The sequence below is a fragment of the Neofelis nebulosa genome, chromosome 1, assembly GCF_028018385.1.
Source record: "Neofelis nebulosa isolate mNeoNeb1 chromosome 1, mNeoNeb1.pri, whole genome shotgun sequence".
Taxonomy (NCBI): domain Eukaryota; kingdom Metazoa; phylum Chordata; class Mammalia; order Carnivora; family Felidae; genus Neofelis; species Neofelis nebulosa.
The window spans coordinates 117,694,242-117,719,311 of record NC_080782.1 but is presented as its reverse complement, the minus strand read 5'-3'; the positions used below and the strand labels follow the sequence as shown (position 1 = coordinate 117,719,311).

At 41.1% G+C, this 25,070-nt stretch overlaps 1 protein-coding gene across 1 annotated transcript in view; it reads right to left on the bottom strand.

Moving 5' to 3' along the window:
• Nucleotides 1–7,663, bottom strand: part of PPP2R2B (protein phosphatase 2 regulatory subunit Bbeta) — a 509,802-nt gene extending 502,139 nt beyond the window's left edge. The window contains exon 1 of the mRNA XM_058732601.1: nt 7,615–7,663. Coding sequence (XP_058588584.1) covers nt 7,615–7,648 — 34 coding nt within the window. The 5' untranslated portion in view covers nt 7,649–7,663. The remainder of the gene's footprint in view (nt 1–7,614) is intronic.
• Between the last annotated feature and the right edge of the window lie 17,407 nt (nt 7,664–25,070).

Genomic DNA, 25,070 nt, shown 5'->3' with positions numbered 1-25,070 from the left:
TGAGTTCGAGCCCCAGATCAGGCTCGCTGCTGTTAGCCTGTCAGTGCAGTGCCTGCTTCACATCCTCTGTCCCCCTTTCTCTGCCCCTCACCAACTTGTGCTTTCCCAAATATTAAAAAAGAAACCATCTGTTATAAAAAAAAAAATCACCTATAAGTGGACTCACACAGTTCAAACCTGTGTTGTTCAAGGGTCAGCTATATAACCCAGGTACTGTTCTCAGCACATAATACATTAACACATTTAATTTATCACAATGATACTCTAAGGCAGGTACTATTTTTACTGCCAGTTTAGAGGTGAGTGAGGCACACAGATTTGAAAGTAACTCACTCAGGTTTATACAGCTACTGAGGGAGCCTGTAGGTGGTCAAGGTATCATGAAGTCCTTCCCTCAGCCCAGGCCCAAGAGGTAGAAAATTGGGGGGAAGGTCATGGTTTACAAAGGGCTCCTTTGCCTTTGGCTCACCAGAATGAGGCAGAGGAGTCCAAAGCCATTTGTCTGTGGTTGGATATGGAAATCTTCCAGCACCCATCATCTTGAGTTTGGGGCTGCCAACACCACAGGCTTATTTTCCCTGGCCCCGTTGGGACCACATATCGTGTTCCACTTTTCTATTTTCAGCAGCTGTACCCTTTCATTTTGTCAAAAGGTTTCTTACTGGTGAAGGCAAGGCTGAGAAGCTAGCTGCCCAGGTAGTTCTCAGGAGTCCTACTCTCACCAATGTCTCTGTGGGAAGATTAGACCCCCCACCAAGGATGGGCAGGAGGAGATAGGGTCTTTAGAGGACACAGGGTCTACATTTCAAGTCCTACTATGCACCAAACACTGTAGTAGCTCATCCACTCCATCAAAATGCATTTACTGAGCCCCTATTATGTGCTGGGTGCCAACGTGGTTGTTCAACATTCATTAATTTTAAAAATACCATTGATCACCTATAAATATCAAGGCCAATCAAATTTTTTAAAATGTGCCTCTGGGTGGCTCAGTTGGTTGAGTATCTGATTCTTGATTTCAGCTCAGGTCATGATCTCAGGGTTGTGGGATTGAGCTCCCCATGGGGCTCTGTGCTGAGTGTGGAGCCTGCTTAGGATTCTCTCTTCTCTCCCTCTGTCCCTCTTCATCTCTCGCTCTCTCTCTTGCTGAATGAATGAATGAATGAATGTCAGGACTTATCCTAGGCATTGTGAGCATGAATTGTAATGACTGTGATAAAAATAATATTGATTGAGAACTTAAATAATTGTTCTAAGGACATTACATTTAGTACCTCAATCCTTACAACTCTAACAAGATCGACACTCTCACCGTTCCTGTGTTATAGATCATGAAAGTGATGCCCAGAGAGTTTCAGGAAATCAGCCAGAATCTCACAAATGGCAATGGGTAGACCCTGGATACAAAGATAACTAAAACTCAGCCCCAGCCTGAGGGAAGGCTCAGGTATCATAAGTTATTTACCCCTTAGTAATAATCCTGTGTGGGATAAGTATTCTTCTTCTTTTTAAAATTTTTTTAAGTTTATTTATTTTTGAGAGAGACAGAGACAATGCAAGTGGGGGAGGGTCAGAGAAAGAGGAAGACAGAGAATTCCAAGCAGGCTCGGTACTGCCAGTGCAGAGCCCTACATGAGGCTTGAATTCATGAAACAGTGAGATCATGACCTGAGCCAAAACCAAGAGTTGACACTCAAACGCCTGAGCTGCCCAGGCATGCCAGGGGTATTATTACGTCCATAGTGGATCACCTATGTTTAATTTCACTTATAAGGGCTCAGTGAGCAAACCACATGTGAAACACATTTTTTAATAGAGCATGAACTCTATGGCACAGCAGTTTTTCATCAGATATTCAATGAAGCAAGGACCTTTTCCAATGCCTAGGTGTTACATAAAAGCATACCCAATCCACTCAAAGGGATTCCATTTCACTTTAAACTTCCAGCCAAAGAGACCGGCTCAGGTCTCAGCGGTAGCAAAAGGCAGACGCAGTCCTTGCTCTTTCTAGCAAGCCCCACTCGCAAAGAGATCTATGGGAAAGCTGCTTATCTTTTAAGGTATCCCTAATGCTAACTACAAGTCTGCCGATTATGACTCTTTGGGGAAGACAATTACTGATTCTCAGAAGCCTCAATATGTGTTTCAGAGTTGCCTGGCCAAATCTGAAAAATTGCCAAAGCCAAACCCTTGTTTTGGTTACCCATACAAATACCGACAGAGGAAGTAAGTGTCTGCTGAAGGATGGACATTTAGCACCTGTCTGATGTGTAGGTTTGGAAGCCTGAGGCAGAATACTCCCAAGAATAATGGAGAAACCTCGATCTGTACAGTAATGCCGTTGCAAAGAAGGAAATGAAACATTCCATGAGTAGGTTTCAGAATGGCAAGTTACTGAGCAAGTTTGCAAAACTTCAGAGATGTTTTCATCTGTTGAGAGAGATATCAATATTGGAAATACTCATAACCCACTCTTTAGGTGCCTTAACCAAAGACATAATTTTTGAATGGATACACTTATCCCCTGAGATATATGTGGCTGGAACTCAGAAAGCAGACATGCATGTGAAGTTGTGATATTGGACAAATCATTTTAGCATTGTGGCTCTCAGTTACCCATTTTTTTAATTTTTATTTTTTTAAATGTTTATTTAATTTTGAGATACAGAAGAGAGAGAGAGGGAGAGAGAGAGAGAGAAAGCAGGTGGGGGAGGGGCAGAGAGCGAGGGAGAGACAGAGAATCCCAAGCAGGCTCCACACTGCCAGTGCAAAGCCCGATTCAGGGCTTGAACCCACAAACTCTGAGATCATGACTTGAGCTGAAGTCAGACACTCAATCAACTGAGCCACTCAGGTGCCCACCACCTCCCTCCCCTCCCCGCAACCAATTCTTTAAAAAGGGGAAACATGTAAGAACCAATCTTTGTATAATCTTTTCAGGGGCCATGACCCGGTCTGAGACTAATAGCCTTTCTGAATCCTCTCCCCAGAAATATGTAAATTTTTTGATACGCAAGTTCAAGGATCCCCCAAAACCCAGTAATGGGTCCCCAAAAGCCTATGGATCCCAAGTTTAAAGACTTTGGTCTAAACTTTCTCTATAGTCAATTTCATGGGGGAAAGTCTTATTTTTAACAATTATCAAGTTTGAGATTTCTTGTATACATAGGCAGCACACATTCTCGCTTTTCCACTGGCAGGTGACTTAGCAGCTTATGACAGAGTCTAAAGGAAGTCTGTAGGATTAATAGATGTGTGTCCAGGGCTAACAAAGAGTCTTGATCCTTCAGAATCTCCCTTAAATATTTAACTTTGTGAAGGGATAAGTGAGAAGAGGTGCTCTACCAGGTTCAGAGAAGGTGTAGGATTACTAACCTAATAACTTTCAGGGGTAAAGTACTCCTTGATGCTAATTGATTGTTGCCAGCAGAATGTAATTGATTTTTATCTCCCAACCTTCCTTAAGAATTTAATTTTGGTCATCTGTACTACAGAAGCAGTTATGTTTTTTGTCATTCGGTCAACTAGCATTGCTTGAGTAATTACTATGTGCAAGTAATTGGGAAATACGAAGATTCATTCAACCACTTTTTCGTTAAACATATTAAAAAGGAGCTCTTGTTTTCTTCATTGATAATTCCAAAATTATTTAGGTCTTTGTGAGTATTAGTTTGCCGCTTGCTCTTCTGGTTCTTCTCACACTGCCCTATTTCCCTGTGTATTTCATGCATGTACATGTGTGTGTCTGACTGTGAATTCGTGTTCCTTGCTACTTCATCTGTGGGAATTTGAGGAAAGCATGACTTGAGGCTGCATTCTGTCAGACAGATAGTACATTTCTTCCTGTAATCACATGGGGATATTAAACATTTGGGACTTCTTTAATCCAATTCTCCTTTTGAGGCATTTTTTTACCCTATGAACAATGTGAATTTTGCTACAGACTCACATAAGAACAAATCTGGAGTTATGAAATCGAAGAGAAATGTTTGTGTGTTCCATTTATCCCCCCTCATTCAGTGCTGTTCCATCCTGAGCCATGGGCTTAGTTCTTATTCTTAGTTTGAAGCTATAGCCCTTTGGGGACCCCAGGAGTGGAGATCTCATATCACATTTCCAAACGTAGATGGGTTGTAGGTTTTATCACCTATCTCACAGACAATCTTGAAAATGGAAGCACGATGTCACCATTTTTCTGGAGATGCCTTCAGGGATTACTCTGTTTACCTTCATTTTCCTCTCTACAGCTTTCTGGTGTCATATGGTCTGTAGTTCACTTACAATTACTTCAGCTTAGGAAGTGATATGTGGCACATTTTCATGGGTGCATATGTTTTCATTGACACCTCCAGAACGGTTGCATCTCATCTTACAACCATAATCCAGAATCGACTCCTCCAAGCATGTGAGTCATTCTTATAATCGACGCAAGAACACGTCTACTTGAATTTATGATCTTGAACCAGGAGCATCAGCATCACCTGGCACGTTTGCTAGAGATGCAACTTCTTGAGCCCCATGCCTGGCCTACTCAGTCAGAATTTCTCAGGTGGGAGCCCAGGAATCTGTGTTTTAACAAGCCCTCCAGAGAAAAGGGAGAGTCATGACAGGTGGAGAACAAGTTTGAGTAAAGATCAAGGCTGGAAGAGGTAATGGGACATGGGAAGAGTGAGTCATTTCGTTTGTCAAGGCCAAATCATTTGTGAGTTTACAATCCAATTACATTCTTTTTCAGTCTCTTCATGCTCTATCAGAAAAAGTTGAGTAATGGAGACAGAACAGTCTTGGGGCAAAGCAATGAGTTCTTTCCTAAGACCCATGGAAACAACACAGAACCCTGCCATTGTGGCCTGCAGAAGGAATGAGGAGGATCCACAGAGGCACGTGCTAATATTAGCCCAAGCTTGGAATCTTAGTGCTGCATTTTACAGCCCTATGTTGGCAAGCAGGTTGTGGAAATGTATTTTCACAATTCGAATCAGGAGGCTGTGGGAGAAGCTTGCCAAGTGCATAGATGCAGGGGGGTGTTAATTATTCTCATGGACACAGCACCTCAGAACTTCTTGTGAATTATTAAAATGCTGTGTTAATTTATTGTATTTGAATGTCAACTGACTTGATTTCATAGATCTTCACTTCAGGACTAAATAATAAAATTTCTACGTATCCCCTGCCTCACAGAGCTGCTGTTATTGTTACCTTTATTGAATTAGATGGTATGGAAATTGGAATGGCAATATGTCTGCACAGATACAGACACTGAGGATTTTTAGAAATAGATGAAAGAACAAAGAGGTGTTAAAGTTTGGGTCAATGACTATTTCTTGAGGAAATAATGTCATCAATTTTTCCAAGAAACGCTATCCTGATGCACTGATTATACAATGCCAAAGAAAAGCACTCAGACAGTTAAAAGGGGACTTTCCTGAAGAAAGATAGAGACCTGGGATGCCATGATATGTTCAGAGCTGCCAAGAAATGACTTGCTGATTAATTCCTCATAGGTACCTGCATGTAATTAACCTCATTTGCTCCTCTGAAAAATGTGGATGGTGAACATCTCGTTTGTGAAGATTAAAGAAATATGGGCTTAGTATGTCCCACAAAATTTCTGGCACATGGTAGTTGCTCAATAAATGGACGTTTCTGTTCCTCTTAATGAGTCAGGTGTGACCAACCAGGAGCATTGGTTGTTCTACGTAAGCAATGAATCACTAAATTCTACTCCTGAAATCATTATTACGCTATATGTTAACTAACTTGGATTTAAATAAAATTTAAAAATTAAAAAAAAGAACTAGAATAGAAAATATCACAGTGCCTAGCAGGTAGTAAGAATATTGTTTTATGATTTTTTTTTCAGTTTTATATAACCCCTTAGTTGTAGGTTTACATTGTTGCTGTGGAATACGGCCCAAACACTGAAATGGCACTCTTCTGGAAGTAAGGGTTCGATGGTAAAAGAAAGGCTGCCTGTTCACACAGAGGTTTCATCCTGGTGGGGAAGGCAGAGAGAAAACAACAAGCAAGCAAAGAATATGTCCAAAAGGGATAAAAATTGTGAAGAACCACTACAGGCTTGGGTGTAGAGTGATGGGGCTCAGGGTCCCTGTTTTAGATAACGAGAAGGAAGGACTCTCTGAGAAGGTAAAATCTGAACAGATTCTGAAAAAAGTGAGAGAGTAAGCTGTTTAGATTTGGAGGGAAAGTTGAGGCAGGCAAAGAGCAGCGAGTGCAAAGGTCCTGAGGCAGAGGTAATCTGGGATTACCTCTGTTTCTATTCTGAAAGCAGCACAGGAAGGAGGCCACAGTGGCTACATTGGAGGGTGTGAGGGGAACCTAGGAGAAGAAGGAGTCAAAAAGGTCACCAAGGGCCAGTCATATAGACTTCATGTTCCACAGAAAGAACTTTGGCTTTCTCAGGCAAGGTGAGGAGACTGTGCAAGGCTGCCAAGCATGACTGAGGATAATAGCCACTAGTGAGTCCTGTCTGTTATCAGCATTCCTCATTTGATTCTCATGGTCTCCCCGTGGTTGCATCAGTCTGTCTACATCCAGGCTGTCAATCCTTCAAAGGCAATTTAGTATAAGAGTGTGGCTATGGAGACAGAGAAGCAGATGTTGATTTATCTCCACTATATGCCTAGCACAGCCCCAGACCCATGGTAAGCTTGACAAATGCCAGATTTCTTGTTCTCTAAATCTATTGAAAAGATAACCATAGAATGCCTGCAGTAAGTGAACAGTTCTTGACTCAGGACCACACACTGAGTACGACAGCATTGGCTAACATTTCCTGAGCGCCTGCTCTGTGTCAAGGCCATTGAACATATTATGCATGCTGGGAACAGACTTCCTGTGTCCTGACTCCTCTCTCCTCAGGCCCGCCTGGAGCCCTGTCCTGCCTCAGTCCCACTGCTTCCCTTCCTGTTACATACAACACACACACACACACACACACACACACACACACACACACAACTGCAAAAGCATTAGTAATTAATGGGGTTTTTACAGAAGGTTTCCTACAGAACCTTATTCCATACAGCAAAATTTAAATTAAGGCCATTATGAAGCATTTCAGTTCTCTTTGTTCTGCTTGCCTGCCCTGTTGCTGGGTCTCTCCTCTTATGTTCTTGTCCCCGTAGCCTCTAAAATGCCCGTCTGGGGGCGCCTGGGTGGCTTAGTCAGTTAGGCGTCCAACTCTTGGTTTAGGCTCAAGTCACCATCTCATGGTTCATGGGTTTGAGTCCCTCATCAGACTGCTTGGCATTCTCTCTCTCTCTCTCTCTCTCTCTCTCTCTCTGTCCCTCCCCGGCTCACATTCTCTAAATAAATAAATAAATAAATAAACAAACAAACAAACAAACATTTTTAAAAAATACAATAAAATGTCTATCTTGTTTGACCCAGAAATCAAGGTCTTCCCCTTAGATTTCATACTCCATTTGAACAACAACAACCCAGCAGTGCTTTTCCCTGTAAATCACAACTGCTCACAGCCCACACTTACAGTGACCCTGCAGGGTTGGCCTTATTATCCACCAGAAAGCAGAGAATGTTGGAGGCATATTGCGGCTGCCGCTAAGTGGCACGACTAATGTCTAAACTCACCTCGTGCCCTCTTGTCGGCCTCTGCTGCAGGCATCAGGCGTTCCTCTCTCGATGCATCTCTGCCACAGGGTGGGCCAGGAGATGGCTCCTGTCACTGAGGAATGTTCAGAGAAGTGGTCCACTCAGCAGTACTCACTCTGGAAACCGTGGTTTTCTGTTCTGGGACCCAGTGATTCGCCACACCTGTGCAAGTCATTTCTCTTCTGAATTTTCCATCTGTGACAACTGGACTTTGCCTCTGCATTTGAGATTAACTAGTAAATGATAAAAAGTAGGCTTACAGAACAACAAAATCAAAGTATGTGTTTTCAGACCCTCAGGGGGGTGTGATTCAAGCCCCGATCTTGATACTACAAAGCAGGTTTCCTCTTTCTTCCCTTCTCTCCTGACTTCACAACTCCGCTCTCCTTACTCCGTCCACTTGCCCTTGAGGCTTCGGGGATACTTATGTGACAATGATCAAGGCACAAGAAGCATGCTGTCCAAGCATGAAGTCATAAGTGTATTGCACCACTCTTATTATTGATGACCAGTCCAAGGTAGCATATCCACACCCATGAAATTGATGAGCTGGTCCAAAGTGAAACCACCGTGGAATAGCCAGCCGTGGAGATCGAAGTCGGAATCTTCCATTCGGCCAGTGACTGCAAAATTTGGAAGTGCAAGTGGCCTGTGGGGGCGCGGGGAGGGAGCCAGGCCATCTGACTTCAATGGATATCTTCGAAACAGAAGGAGAAACCAGAGGGGAAAAGAACTTACCTTTGTGGAGTATTTATTGCATCTTGAACTACTCTTTCAAGCACCTCGCTTATCATTAAACATTAATTTCCCTAGAAACTGGCCGTTTTCACTTGGTGTAGCTGTATCAATTACGGGCAGTTTTGGCTAGGCAGCTCCGACTTCCCAGCACGGCTCTGTGAGCTCTGTGGCCTTTCCTCAACAGAGAGCTTTGCTCATTTACAAGCCGTTATTTTTCTGGGAAACACAAGATAAATCCTGCCCCAGTGTGAGAACCTGGGTCAGACCTATAAACAGGATTTTAGTCATAAACAAACTATAATTGTCAAGAGGAAACTACATTATTGATGAAGCCCCCCATTTCTAACTCCAAAAAGGGCATCTTACTGTCTCCAGAAGCATGCTTTTTGTTTTTTAGCTAGCTGAGCTGTAACTACAAGTACGGAGAATAGCAACAATGATACTTCCTTCTCTGTAGCATCAACACCCAAAAGGGCCACATAGGCCTTAGAAGTCTGGTTTCATTCATAGCAGCCAACTCTCTCTCCCAGGAAGGGACCAGTGTCACACCTGACAGGTACAGGTACACAGAAGTGACTTCATTAAAGTCACAGAGTGAACCAGGGGCTGTGCGGGGAATAGGTGTCTGGTCTCAGAACCCAAGCGGTTTTCTTTATTTGCTCCTTGCCTAGCAAACTCCATTATCATCACCAATTCATGTCTTACAATAAACAGAACACCGAAGGCTTTTTAATCCTGTGTGTCACCTGAGGCTCTGAAAGATTATGAACCTGCCATAGATAACCGGGGACAGGTAGAATGAGGATCTTCCGTGAGAGATTGTCTTTGCCTCAGTTAAAGCCGCTGTTGATTCTCAATTACCCCTGTAAATACAGGGGAACAGATAATAAAAACGCAAGATAATCAGAAAGTCATTAATAGTGTACGAAGATTTGTCTCCAAGGATATTTGTTGCAGCATTTTCACCAGGAAAACCTTATCTCTCTTCTCTCAAGGGATTATAGAACTTAATAGAAAGGCAGCTAGTCTTAAAAAAACAACAAAAAAAAAACAGTAAAAGAAAAGAAAGAAAAAGACTAAAGCTGTTATATATTCCATACTGCAAAAGAACACCACCGATATAAGATAAAAGCTGACAAAAGACGACACTTTTACAAGTTGTATCTTTGTGGAAGGATGGGCCTGTGTGACAGTCTGGCTGGGGGGCAAGGCCTGGCTGAATTCTAAGCCATGTCGATGGGCCCAGGGGTGGTGGGACCAATGCTCATCCTCAGGTATCTGAGAAGCCTTGTCAGAGGTACCCCTAGCCCTGGGGAGTAGATAAGGACACACACCAACCTCACACAAACCTGGTAAGACTAATACCTAATCACTGACAATATATGAGACTCTTTTATTCCCTGGGTGGAAAACACCAGACCGGACAGATCAGAAATCCTACTGAGAGAAGCAGAGAGCCAATCAAAGACATGTGCACCTGAGACTCAGACTTTGTCATTTCTATCTGGGTAACATTGGGGGACACTGGGCAGGTCACCTCCCTGAGCCTTGGCTTCTCCCCATGAGGATGAGGTTATGATTTAACATAACCATTAGCATGTAATATGCCTTTCATACACATTCATGAATATTCTTATTGTTGGGGTTGATATTGTTACCACATCTCAATGCAGAAGGTGTTTTTCCCATCCCTGAAGTGTGGGCTACACTTACGGACTTTCGTCCAAAGAGTACAGTATGGGAAGAAGGGAAGAATGGCCTTATAGTAAAGAAATTTGACAAACACAGTCTCACCCCTGTGGTCAAGGTCAATGTCAATAGTGGTAAGTCAGTCTGGTAATAGGTACCCTCTATATAATGTGATGAAGTGACTCTTTACCTCTGTGGTGTTCCTCCAAAAATTCCATTAACTCCAGCCCCACCGTGAGTAAAACATCAGAAAAATTGCGGTAAAAGGGACATTCTATGAAATGTAAGACCAGTTTTCCCCAAAACTGTCCAGGTCATCGAACACAAGGAAAGTCTGAGAAAGAGTCACAACCCAGAGGAGTCTAAGGAAACACAACAACTACGTGTCATGTAGTGTCCTGAATGGGATGCTGGGACAGGAAAAAGGCATTAGGGAAAAAACTAATAAAATCCAAATCAAGTATGGTGTCTAGTTAACATTGACATTAGTCTTGGTTCATTGGTTATGATTAAGCTGCCAAGCTAAAGTAAAAGGCTAACAGTGGGGGAAACTGAGTACAAATTATACTATGCTTGCAATATTTCTGTAAACATATTTTTAAAAAAAAGGTTGTTTAATGAAAAAACAGAATCAGACCCATAAATACAGAGAAAATAAATACTAAGCCTGGGTGGCTCAGTCAGTTGAACATCTGACTTCGGCTCAGGTCATGATTTCACGGTTCATGAGTTCGAACCCCGTGTCAGGCTCTGTGGTGACAGCTCAGAGCCTGGAGCCTGCTTCGGATTCTGCCTTTCCCTCTCTCTCTGCCCCTTCCCCCTCGCACTCTGTCTGTCTGTCTCTGTCTCAAAGATAAATAAACATTATACCTTCCAGTTCCGTCCATATTGCTGCAAATTCAGTCAGAGAAGGACAGATATCATATATTTTCAGTCATATGTGGATCTTGAGAAACTGAACATTGAGTGTCAACTATATTCAAAAAAATTTCTAAAGATTATTTAAAAATTTTTTTTAAATATTTATTTATTTTAGAGACAGGCAGCGGGGCAGAAAGAGAGAGAGGGAGATACAGATTCCAAAACAGGCTCCAGGCTCTGAGCTGTCAGCACAGAGCCCGACATGGGGCTCGAACTCATGAACTGTGAAATCATGACCTGAGCCGAAGTCAGATGTTCAACCGACTGAGCCACCCAGGCATCCCTAAAGGTTATTCAAATGAAGAGGCTACTATGCCACTTGGTACAAGCAGTGTTTCAAGTAGCTCTTTACTCATGAAGGGGCACAAAGTAGACTTTACAGCCTCTGAGATCCAACACCAAACTAGTGTGGGACTACCTTCCCACTTGAAAAGCCCCCAGATCCACGTTTTAAATTTACTTACTTATTTAGAGACAAAATTTTAGAGCCTCCAAGGAAGCTCTGCACTGTCAGCATGAAGCCTGACACAGGGCTCGAACTCCTGAACTATGAGATCATGACCTGAGCTAAAATCAAGAGTTGGACACTTAACCGACTGAACCACCCAGGCTCCCCAGGCTCATTTTTTTAATGTATCTATTTTATTTCTTTCTTAATATTTTTTTGCAAATTTATTTTTGAGAGAGACAGACAGACAGAGCATGAGCGGGGGAGGGGCAGAGAGAGAGGGAGACACAGGATCCGAAGCAGGCTCCAGGCTCAGAGCCATCAGCACAGAGCCTGATGTGGGGCTTGAACTTACAAACCCTGAGATCATGACCGAGCCTCAGTGGAACGCTTAACCAACTGAACTACCCGGGAGCCCCTCACATCTTCTCTTTTTAAATGTTTGGCGGGGAACAGCAAGCAGGTAATCCATGCAACCAACAGGGGATTTTACACAGGATATACTAAAGCTCAATTATCTTCCTAAGACCACAACTTTAAAAATTGACCTCATATTTACTGAGCACATATCAAATGCCAGACAACAGTTTAATTATTTGCAAAGCAATTTCATCTAATCCTCTCCAAGAGGCTACAAACAAGTTCCTACTAATATCCCCATTTTGCAGATGAGCAAATTGAGCACAGGTTATTCAAGTGACTTGTGCAAGGTCACACACGAATAACAGATTGAACCATTATAAAAATAGACTAAAACTCAAAACCAGTATGTTGTGCATCCACAATCCAAGAAGAATGCAATGTAGCAAATGTCGCTGCCTTTGGCACAGAAAGTTGAACATAAAATACAATGAGAAGAGAATGAGAGGTCTCCAATCAGTTGTCCCCTCACCTCCAATGTATGATTCTTTTTTTTTTTAATTTTTTTCTAATGTTTACTTATTTTAGTTATTTTTGAGAGCAAGAGAGACAGAGCATGAGTGGGGGAGGATCAGAGAGAGAGAGGGAGACACAGAATCTGAAGCAGGCTCCAGGCTCTGAGCTGTCAGCACAGAGCCCGAAGCGGGGCTTGAACTCATGGACCGCGAGATCATGACCTGAGCCGAAGTCCGACGCTTAACCGACTGAGCCACCCAGGCGCCCCTAACCTATGATTCTTAATTTACAGCCTTTCTGAAAAATCAGGATGTGGCTGCTTCCAAAGGTAAAGATGCATTCTCACTAATCGATACTTTTTTTTAGCAATTAATTTACAATGTATTTCTGACCCCTACCTCACCTCTGAACCTCAGTCACCCACTGCCCTATTTCTTTCACTTTGGGCCCCAACTCCATTTAGGGCTCAGAAAGGACCAGCCATGGGCTGCCTAACGCCTACCGCCCACAACACCTTCTTTCTCAAAATAGCTGAAAGCTTAATGGATACACTCTCACACCTTGTCAAACTATGCCTAGTTTCCAAACAGCCTCCTGGCAGTGTTAGGAAGCCCTCCAGGTTGGGTAATTCTCACTCAAGCTGTCTCACTCCACAGGTGAAATGTTTACCCAAGGCTTACTTCAAAACAAAACTACAGCAGTCACCATAATTAGGTTTGCTGAACAGCTTGTAAGGAACTGGACTAAATCGGTGCTCTACAAACCCTATGATATTCATGCTAACACTGATCATCAGGTAAGGGCTTGTTATCTCCATTTTGGAGTTGAAAAACAGGCTGAGAGAGTGAGCAACTTGCACATAGTCACACAGGTAGTAAGTGCAGAGGTCAATATTTGAGCATGAATCCAGCGGACCCAGAGCTTGAGGGCCTCCCACTTGTGATTTTTCCTCACGGCCCGTGACCTCTCAGCCGTCCTCTCTTCCCAGCCTCATGCATGGTCTCTCTACTGGCCCCTTGAGATTGTTCCTTCTCGTGCACAGTCTCACCAACCCAGGGGGTCAGCTTCCTCATCTGATAAAAATCCCCATGTGAGGTAAAGAAAGCCCCAGGGGGAGCTGCCTGCTGGTGCCACTGCCCCTCCAGCTCCCCAACACCTGTGCTGGAGCCCCAGGAGAAAATCCCCCACCTCCTGTCCTTTCAGAGCTGGGCAACCTGTTGTAAGTCATCGAAGCCCTGTGAACTTTAGTTCTTTTTTCTCCAAATGATGCTGGCTTTCCTGTCTACCTGACACCTATGAAATATACACTGATCATTTTGGCAGAAGTTTGCCATTTGTAATTGCATTTTTAAATAAGTTTTATGGTCCAGGCACCTGGGTGGCTCAGTCTTTAAGCATCCAACTCTTGATCTTGGCTCAGGTCTTGATGTCGGGGTCTTGAGTCCAAGCTCACATCGGGCTCTGCACAGGGCGTGGAGCCTACTTTTAAAAAATTAGATAAGTTTTATGGTCAACAAGTATCAACTGTGTGGACTCCACATAACAAGCACTAGGCTAAGCACACCATGTCATGATTTAACATCCACAGCAATCTTCAGGTGCCGAGCATTACTGATGAGATCACTGTGGCTCCAAGAGGGTAAAGGACTTAAAAAATAGAACCGGAAATGAGCAGATATTTCTCTATATAAAATACACTGATGTGTTTTTTTAATTGTGAAGAATGAGACCAAGAAATCTAAACTTGAATGCATGGATGGGTTTCAGAAGTTATATAAAATCAGTCTCCCTTAGGGTTACCTGGATGGCTCAGTCAGTTAGGCATCCAACTTTTGGTTTCAGCTCAGGTCATGATCTCATGGTTCATGGGTTTGAGCCCTGTGTCAGGCTCTGTGCACACAGCACAGAGCCTACTTGGGATTCTCTCTCCGTCTCTCTCTCTCTCTGCCCCTCTCTCCACTCACTTGTGCTCTCTCTGTCAAAAATAAATACATAAACATTAAAAAAATTAGTCTCCCTCAGATTCATCAATTCCTGTAAGAACCAATCATTATGCTGGGCATGTACCTAAAGATAGCACATTCTTCTTCTGAGTTTCATAAATACTTTCAACCTCAGATTATGGCATGTGATCCCCTCTCTATGACCTGGTTTACACTGTCAGCCCCTCCAGCACAAAGTACATAACTTGTTTCTCATTCTCTCCTTAGCACCTGATACAGTGCCTGAATTGAATCAAATGGAATCTTCTTGGGCAAGGATAAAGATAATGTGGTCATTAAAATTTTACCCATTCTTTTCTTTTAAGTTTTTTAATTCCAGTATAGTGAAATAGGTGAAAGGGATTAGGAGTACACTTATCATGATGAACAATGAGTAACGTGTAGAATGGTTGAATCACTATTTTGTAACCTTCAAATTGCACCCATTCTATGTAGCAGACAAGAGAAAATCTCCAAAGTAGAACATTCATGTGATTGATCTCTGGAGAGGATGATATTAACATTACTGACATTATGGCTAATATCTGTATTGATGCAATAAAAATGAAATTATGTTCTTGGAAGTCATGAAATATTGGTTACAGTAATTAACAAGGATGAAGGTACTCATTTTAACACTAACATTTGTTATTAGCCCAAGAATCATGCAGAGTATTTTTTAGCATGCAGGTTTTTTTTTTTTTTTTCATTTTTTCTCTATTTTGGTCCTAAGGGGATAATAATGTCTGGCCAAGGGCATCACTACCGGGCAGATTATTTGAGGTTTACACTATTAATGTCTACACATCATAGATAAGAAAAATGAGTCTTAGAGACATGAAAGCATTTGCCACAGTCGATACATACAGCTAACTGCAGATCTTGAATAAGAATTCTGGTCGAGCTCAAGTTTAAAGTCTGAACTCTGACTTCCATACACTCAGCCTCGCTTTCAGGAGTGAAGCCCAGCTCAAGCCCGGTGGGCCTGAGCTCCACCCCTAGCAGGAAAGAAGAAAAGCCTGAGAACCAGCATCTGCCACTCAGCTTGCTGCCTCCCCTTCTCTGGTGCTGTTTTCATCAAGTTCAAAACCTTCTCTTTTTACTGTCCTCTAAACCAACTTGGCCTGTTAACTGTGTTCTAACTTTCTCTTCTTAATGAAGCCTTTACTCCCGTTCAATCACCCTCTTACTATTTGCCTTTCTTCTTCTCCCCTATAACTGTTGAAAAGTCACACCAAAGCAAAAGGGATATAGTCAATGATACTGTAATAGCGATGCATGGTGACAAATGGTATCTACACTTGTGGTGAGCATAGAATCATGTATACACTTGTTAAATCACTATGTTGTAAACTTGAAACTAATAAAACATTGTGTGTCGATTATACTCAAAAAAAAGGGGGGGAGAGGGGGAGAGGAGGAGAGGGGGAGGGAGAGGGGAGGGGAGAGGAGGGGAGAGGAGGGGAGAGGTGGGGAGAGGAGGGGAGAGGAGGGCAGAGACATCTTTTTGGTCTTTAGTACCAATCAATGGCCCATCTTAGGGAAGAGATTTCCTCTCCCTTCACGCTTCTGCGTCTATAAACAGCCTCTGAAGCTGGAATGCAAAAACTCTGAAACCAAGTCACTTGCATCTTTCACAAACATGGATAAGTCAGCCACAGAAGCCTGAGTGTTACAAACGCCCTGCTGCAGACATGTGGTTTGGTAGCAAAACAGACACTGCAAAGGGCCCCAGATTAACCATTAATGAAACTGCCTTCTTGGTGATGCTCTGACAAATAAGTAGCTCCAGGTACTTTGTTTCCCAGGACTGCAATGCCCATAGCACTCTGAACACAAGAAGTACCCTGGTATCATCGACAGGGCAGCAATCTTGAAGCCTGAGGACCTAGGAGGCTGTATCTCTTACTGGGTGCACAACCTTGGGTAGGTCATTTAACTTCCCTGAGTCTCAGTGTCCTCAGACACAAAATGGAGGTAATACCCTTCCTAATGGTGTACCATCCATCATGTATGTATCATGTATGTAAGCCAGACATCTAAAATTCCTCCTTATTTCTCTTCTCTTCCCCAACACACAATGTGTCTCTGAGTTCTGTTGATTCCACATCATAAATAGCTCTCAGATCTCCTTGTCCCTAGTCCCAACAGCTGTGTTAGGTCAGGCATCATGAGGTCCTCACTAGACTAATGCTAAGTCCTCCCGGCCCATCTCTCTGTTCCCTATATAAGTACTACCATCAATCCTTTCTTCTCACTACAGTGAGATATATATATATATATATATATATATATATATATATATATATATATATATATAAAATTTTTTTTTAAGTAGTCTTCACACCCAGAGTGGAACCCAATGTGAGGGCTTGAACTCAGGACCCTAACATCAAGACCTGGGCTGAGATCAAGAATCAGACACTTAGCCAACCAAGCCACCCACGTGCCTGATGGCAGACTGTTATCTTTCTAAGGTGCACATTTTGTCAACTTGATCCTCATTAAAATTATTATATGACTCTCCATCATTTACAGAACAAAGTACAAATTTACCAGCCTAGGATAAAAAGTCCTCCATGACCTTGATCTTACCACTTAAAATAGCAGGAATCTATTCAGATGCTAGTTGCTGAAACACCTCTCCAATAGGCTTAATCAAAAGGCAGATTGGCTTCTGAAAAAACAAAACAAAACAAAACAAACCTGGATAGACCAAGTACAATGGGACCAGAAGGCTCACATGTCAATGGAAAGCAGAAATTTCTCCACCCTTTGCTTTGCTTTCTTCCATAGTGAGGTTATTCTTGACTAGGCTCTTCCTATTCAATAACAAGTTTGCCCCCTAGGAGTTTCAGGCTTACTTATGAATTATTTTGCAACTCTTTGGGAAGAAGGCATATGTTTCTAATTTCAACACAAGGCAAAATCACAATGATCCGCCTTGGGTCATTTGCCCATCCCTTAACCAAACACTGTTCCTAATAGGAAAATGGTGATGAGGCAGGCGTATCCAGGAAAAGGGGGACAGGGCCTGCTGTACCTTAGGTATATGGCTTAATAATAGGGTTACCAACAAAAATCAGACAATTGCCACCAAAATTAGAAGAAATGAATGTTAGGACGGCAAAAACAACACCTATTTTAAGACGCTTACCTACAAGAACTTCTCTCCTACTCAAGCCTCCAAAATTTAGTGACTTAAAACTACCACTTTATTTTGTCCATGGTTTTTTAGAGGTCAGAAATTCAGGGGGTGCCTGGGTGGATAAGCCGGTTAAGTGCCCAACTCTTGATTTTGGTTCAGGTCATGATCTCACAGTTGTGAGATCAAGCCCCACATTGGGCTCTGTGCTGACAGCATGGAACCTGCTTGGGATTCTCTCTCTCTCCCCCTCTCTCTCTTCCCCTCCCCTGCTCACTCGCTCTTTCTCTCTTTCTCTCTCAAATAAATATATTTTATTTTTATTTTTTTAATTTAAAAAATTTAATTTTTTATTTTTAAAAATTTACATCCAAATTAGCACATAGTGAAATGATGATTTCAGGAGTAGATTCCTTAATGCCCTTTACCCATTTAGCCCATCCCCCCTCCCACCACCCCTCCAGCAACCCTCAGTTTGTTCTCCACATTTATGAGTCTTTTCTTTATTGTCCCCCTCCCTGTTTTTATATGATTTTTGTTTCCCTTCCCTTATGTTCATCTGTTTTTTCTCTTAAAGTCCTCATATGAGGGAAGTCATATGATTTTTGTCTTTCTCTGACTAATTTCACTTAGCATAATACCCTCCAGTTCCATCCATGTAGTTGCAAATAGCAAGATTTCATTCTTTGTGATTGCCGAGTAATACTGCATTGTATATATACATACACACACACATATATATACGCGTATATATATAAACATATATATATATGCATATATATAATATATACACGTGTATATATATATACATATATATGTGTATGTGAATATATATATATATATTTTTTTTTTACCACATTTTTTTTATCCATTCATCCATCGATGGACATTTGGGCTCTTTCCATACTTTGGCTATTGTTGATAGTGCTGCTATAAACATGGGAGTGCATGTGTCCCTTTGAAATAGGACCCCTGTATCCCTTGGATAAACGCCTAGTAGTGCAATTGCTGGGTTGTAGGGTAGTTCTATTTTTAGCTTTTTGAGGAAGCTCCATACTGTTTTCCAGAGTGGCTGCACCAGCTTGCATTCCCACCAACAATGCAAAAGAGATCCTCTTTCTCCACATCCTTGCCAACATCTGTTGTTGCCTGAGTTGTTCATGTTAGCCATCCTGACAGGTGCGAGGTGGTATCTCATTTGTGATTTGATTTGTATTTCCCCGATGATGGTGATGTGGAGCATTTTTTCATGTCTCAGTTGGCCAACTGGATGTCTTCTTTGGAGAAGTGTCTATTCATGTCTTTCGCCCAATTCTTCACTGGATTATTTGTTTTTTTGGGTGTTGAGTTTGATAAGTTCTTTATAGATTTTTGATACTAACCCTTTATCTGATATGTCATTAGCAAATATCTTCTCCCATGCTGTCTGTTGCCTTTTAGTTTTGCTGATTGTTTCCTTCACTGTGCAGAAGCTTTTTATTTTGATGAAGTCCCAGTGGTTCATTTTTGCTTTTGTTTCCCTTGCCTCCAGAGACGTGTTGAGTAAGAAGTTGCTGCGGCCAAGATCGAAGAGGTTTTTGCCTGCTTTCTCCTCGAGGATTTTGATGGCTTCCAGTCTTACATTGAGGTCTTTCATCCATTTTGAGTTTCTTTTTGTGTATGGTGTAAGAAAGTGGTCCCGGTTCATTCTTCTGCATGTCGCTGTCCAGGTTTCCCAGCACCACTTGCTAAAGAGACTGTCTTTATTCCATTGGATATTCTTTCCTCCTTTGTCAAAAATTAGTTGGCCATACGTTTGTGGGTCCATTTCCGGGTTCTCTATTCTGTTCCAATGATCTGAGTATCTGCTCTAGTGCCAGTACCATACTGTCTTGATGATTACAGCTTTGTAGTATAGCTTGAAGTCTGGGGTTGTGATGCCTCCTGTTTTGGTTTTCTTTTTCAAGATTGCTTTGGCTATTCAGGGTCTTTTCTGGTTCCATACAAATTTTAGGATTATTTGTTCTAGTGCTGTGAAGAATGCTGGCGTTACTTTGATAGGGATTGCATTGAATATGTAGATTGCTTTGGGTAGTATCGACATTTTAACAATATTTGTTCTTCCTATCCAGGAGCATGGAATCTTTTTCCTTTTTTTGGTGTCTTCTTCAACTTCTTTCATAAATTTTCTACAGTTTTCAGTTATAGATTTTTCACCTCTTTGGTTAGATTTATTCCTAGGTATTTTATGGTTTTTTGTGCAACTGTAAATGGGATCTATTCCTTGATTTCTCTTTCTGTCACTTCATTGTTGGTGTATAGGAATGCAACTGATTTCTGTGCATTGATTTTATATCTTGCAACTTCACTGAATTCATGAATCAGTTCTAGCAGTTTTTTGGTGGAACTTTTGGATTTTCCATATAGAGTATCATGTCATCTGTGAAGAGTGAAAGTTTGACCTCCTGGCTGATTTGGATGCCTTTTATTTCTTTGTGTTGTCTGATTGCAGAGGCTAAGACTTCCAATAGTATGTTGATTAACAGTGGTGAGAGTGGACATCCCTGTCTTGTTCCTGACCTTAGGGGGAAAGCTCTCCGTTTTTCCCCATTGAGGATGATATTAGCATTGCGTCATTAATATATGGCTTTTATGATCTCGAGGTATGATCCTTCTATCCCTACTTTCTTGAGGGTTTTTATCAAGAAAGGATGCTGTATTCTGTCAAATTCTTTCTCTACATCTATTGAGAGTATCATATGGTTCTTGTCCTTTCTTTTATTGATGTGATGAATCACGTTAATTGTTTTGCAGATATTGAACGAGCCCTGCATCCCAGGTATAAATCCCACTTGGTTGTGGTGAATAATTTTTTTAATGTATTGTTGGATCCAGTTGGCTAATATCTTGTTGAGGATTTTAGCATCCATGTTCATTAGGGAAATTGGTCTATAGTTGTCCTTTTTAGTGGGGTCTCTGTCTGGTTTTGGAATCAAAGCAATACTGGCTTCATAGAAAGAGTTTGCAAGTTTTCCTTCCATTTCTACTTTTTGGAACAGTTTCAAGAGAATAGGTGTTAACTCTTCCTTAAATGTTTGGAAGAATTCCCCTGGAAAACCGTCTGGCCCTGGACTCTTGTTTTGGGGCAGATTTTTTATTACTAATTCAATTTCCTTACTGGTTATGGGTCTGTTCAAATTTTTTATTTCTTCCTGTTTCAGTTTTGGTAGTGTATATGGTTCTAGGAATTTGTCCATTTCTTCCAGATTACCCATTTTATTGGCATATAATTGCTCATAATATCCCTTATTGTTTTTTTATTTCTGTTGTGTTGGTTGTGATCTCTCCTCTTTCATTCTTGATTTTATTTATTTGGGTCCTTTCCTTCTTCTTCTTGATCAAACTGGCTAGTGGTTTATCAATTTTGTTAATTCTTTCAAAGAACCAGCTTCTGGTTTCATTGATCAATAAATAAATTTTTTTTAATGGAAATTCACAAAGGGTCCAACTGAGCATTTCTTGGTTGGGATCTCTCACGTGGTTGCAGTGAGATGTCAGCTGGGGCTTGAGTGGACTGGGTGTCTGAGATGGCTCCCTCACAAAGTGACTACTCATGCTGTCTGATGGGGGCTGAGCTGAGGTGTCAACTGAATGCCTACACATGTTTCCTCAGCATGACCATCTCAAAACAGATGGACTTCCTACATGGTAGCATAGGACTCCATGTACCGACATTCCAGCCAAAAAGGGGGAAACTGCATCACCTTTTCTGACCCAACATCAGAACTCATGCAGTGTCACTTTTCTGCATGTTATTGCTTACCAGTCCTCCCAGGCTGCACCTCTGAATAAGAGGAAGATCAAATAATATGCAGCTACCATCATTGTCTACCATTCCATGAATACATTCCCACCATTTCTACAACTTTTGCATTTCTCTCTGTGTACAGGATCCTCTTTCTCTTCCTTGTCTATCTGCCAAGCTCTACTGACCCTACATGACACATCCCCACTGCAAAGCTTCCATTCTCCTCTCCACCTGGTAGTGTTCATCGTCTCCTCTGGACCACCACGTAACCTCTTTTAGAATGCCTTTTGCTGATGTAACTGTTTACCTCATCTCTATGACTCTGCTCTAAGCTCCTTGAAGGCAGGAACAGTCTTAATTCTCTCTGTACTTCACATATTAACTGTCACTCATATATACTTCCCTCATTCACTGCCCTCAATACATGTTTGCTAGATGACAGAATTAGATTATATGGCCAAACAGCTTTTCAAATGTTAAAGTGCTATTCTAACAAAAGCTATCATTATTTTACCAAACAAGTGAATCTTTGAAGAAAGTGTAATAGCTTCTTGTGACAACTTTCTGCTTGCCCAATTCTAAATGGGTAATCCATTTTCCTGTCAAAAAATTGTTTAAATGTTTGTATTTCTTTCATTCTTTCTCTTGCCCAAACACTAGTGATACCTAGTTGTTTGTCCTTTATACTGTATCTGTTATTTGGATCACTGTTCCCCAGGTTTTCTCAGTGAGTCACCTTTCAACGTTTTTTTTTGTTTTTTTTTTTATTTATTTTTGGGACAGAGAGAGACAGAGCATGAACGGGGGAGGGGCAGAGAGAGAGGGAGACACAGAATCGGAAACAGGCTCCAGGCTCCGAGCCATCAGCCCAGAGCCCGACGCGGGGCTCGAACTCACGGACCGCGAGATCGTGACCTGGCTGAAGTCGGACGCTTAACCGACTGCGCCACCCAGGCGCCCCAAGTGAGTCACCTTTCCATGAACCTGTTTTATCAGGCCAATCCTTTACACCCTTTATAGTCTTGTAGCTAATTTTTTTATCATCTAATGTTCATGCAGCTTTACTTTTTATCTTTCATTAGTCTCTCATTTATTCAATAGAAATGTTTCGAGCACCTGGGGGCCTACTATGTACCAGGCATTATAATGACCCCTGGGAAACACAAGTTACAATCCATCTTTGCAAGAAATTTAGAGGTTGGAGGATAAAGATGTGGTAGATGTTAAGCCAGAGACCTGCAGAGAGGAGTACCGGTTTGGGTACCTAGTCCTGTCTGCAGCGGGGAGGAAAAGCCCTCCAGAAGGAGAGTGACCATCTGTAAAAATGAAAAGTAACTCAATGAATAAAGAAGGTGAAATTTAAACAAGAGAGAGCCTCTGGGCCACAGGTATGGAGATAGGCAAGGGCAGAAATGAGAAGAAAGCAAACAGTTAATGCTCTTGGTGTTTAAAGTATGAGACAGAAAATTGTAGGTTTCTGGAGACTCTAGCTAGCAAAGTGGTAAACTGTCTTGGTTTTCAAGTGGTACAGTCTCTGGAAATCTCTAACTAGGAAGCTAGTTACTTACCAAAAGGACTCAAAACACAATCGTGGACAACCAAAATCAAGGAAATTAAAAAAAAATTATTATGCAGCCATTTATCCAAGCCAAGTGGAATTGGCTGCCTATATATTTATATTTATATGCTATTACATTTATATAATAAATAGAAATATTTTTATATATTTATAAAAATATATATCCAGTCCAAGCTCTGTTTTACCATCTGAGAGGCTCTGGGAGCACTTTATTCATGTATCTGCTTCCATCAAATGAGAGAGAATGCATGATATTTCTGCCTATCTCAGAGAGCTGGAGGCAAGACCACAGATGATGGTATAAGGAGAAGTTCCTTTTGTACACAAGGGTTACTTTTGCCCCACCAGCTTCTCTGCCATTTCTACTGGTGATAGAAAACGTCTCTTTCCTTCTTTCTTTGGGACCAACCGCCCCTACCTCACTCCATGTGTGAGCAGGTGACCTTAGTGGAACCAGTCAGAACTATTTACCAGTGTACATACTGAACAATGCAGGACTAAGCATACATTCCAGTTTGGTTCACAGGTGATCAAGTAGTTCCACCTTGTTCAGTCAAAAATAAATCTTATAATTCAGAGAAAATTGGGAAAGGAGAAGCTTTCCAGTGAGCTGCTAAGTTACCTTTGTTCAAACCAAACACCACTAAACGGCCGCAACTAGTAAGGAAATGCCCAAAAAAGAAGATCACAGAGGAAACCAGAGCAGAGAAGAGCAAGGTAATTCATGGTTAGATGTGAGTGCCTGGTTACAACTATCCTAAAAAAAAAAAAAAATACACTGCCACCATTAATTAATTTCCATTTTTAAGTGACTTTTACTTTGGTTTCTGTATCTTCAAACCATAAAGATTCCAAAAGTATAAAGTCCTGCATATAATTTATGGTAATATAATATCTGTAGATTTTATATGTTATCTAAATATATCCTTTCCTTTTACTATTACATTCTGACTTTCATTTTCAAAACAATATCCAAAGCTATAATTCAAGGAAACTTTCCTGGAAACAAATTAATTATATGTACCATATAATTCAGAAAATTGACTGAAATAATTATCACCAAGATATGTAATATCTTTTTTAACAGCTTTATTGAGTTATATTCATATATCATCAATTCATCCATGTAAAGTGTACAATTCAATGTCCTTTTAGTGTCATGGCCAAGAAATCATTACCAAGTCCACTGCCATGAAGACTTTTCCCAGTGTTTTTTCTAAGAGTTTATATTTCTAGTAGTTAGATTTATTTCCCTTATCCATTTAGAGTTCATTTTTGTATACGGTGTGTGGTAGGGGTCCAATTTCATTCTTCTGCATGTGGATATCCATTTGTCCCAGCATCATTTGTTGACAAGACTAATCTTTCTCCCATTGAATTGGCTTGACACTCCTGCTGAAAAACTGGTTGATTATAGTTGTAAGGTTTATTTCTGGATTCCCAATTCAATTCCATTGATCTCTATCAGTTCTTAATCCAGGACTGCACGGTTTTGATTACTACAGTTTTGTAACAAGTTTTGAAGTTGGAAAACCTGAGTCCTCCAACTTTGTTCTCCTCTTTCAAGATTATTTTAGCTAGCTACTCTGGATCCCTTACATATCCATATCAATTTTAGCAATGGCTTATCAATTTCTGCAAAAAATACAGCTGTTTCCTTACAAGCATTACATTGAATCTTTAGATCAATTTGGCAAGTACTAACATCTTAAAATTTATATCTTCTTATCCATGAATATAGGATGTCTTTCTACTTAGAGTTTTAATTTCTTTCAATAGTGTCTTCTAGTTTTCAGTGTACAACTCTTGAATTTCATGGGTTGAGTTTATACCTTAGTATTTTTTTGATGAACTATAAATGTATCATAAAAGTGAAATGTTAATTTGGAATATTCATTAGTGTATAGAAATACAATCTTTTTTTTTTTAAAAAAAAAAGGTTTTACTTTTAAGTAATCTCTATATCCAATGTGGGGCTCGAATTTATAATCCCAGCATCAAAAGTCACACGCTCTACTGACTGAACCAGCCAGAGTCCCCTACAATCAATCTTTACATATTGATTTTACGACCTGCAACCTTGCTGAGCTTGTTTATTATTTATAATTACTTTTTAGTAGATTCCTTAGAATTTTCTGTACAGATCAGTTCATCTGTGATAGAAATAGTTTTATTTCTTCCTTTCCAACCTAGATGTCTTTAGTTCTTTGTCTTGCCTAACTGCCCTGGCAAAAACCTCCAATATAATGTTGAATAGAAATTATGAGAAC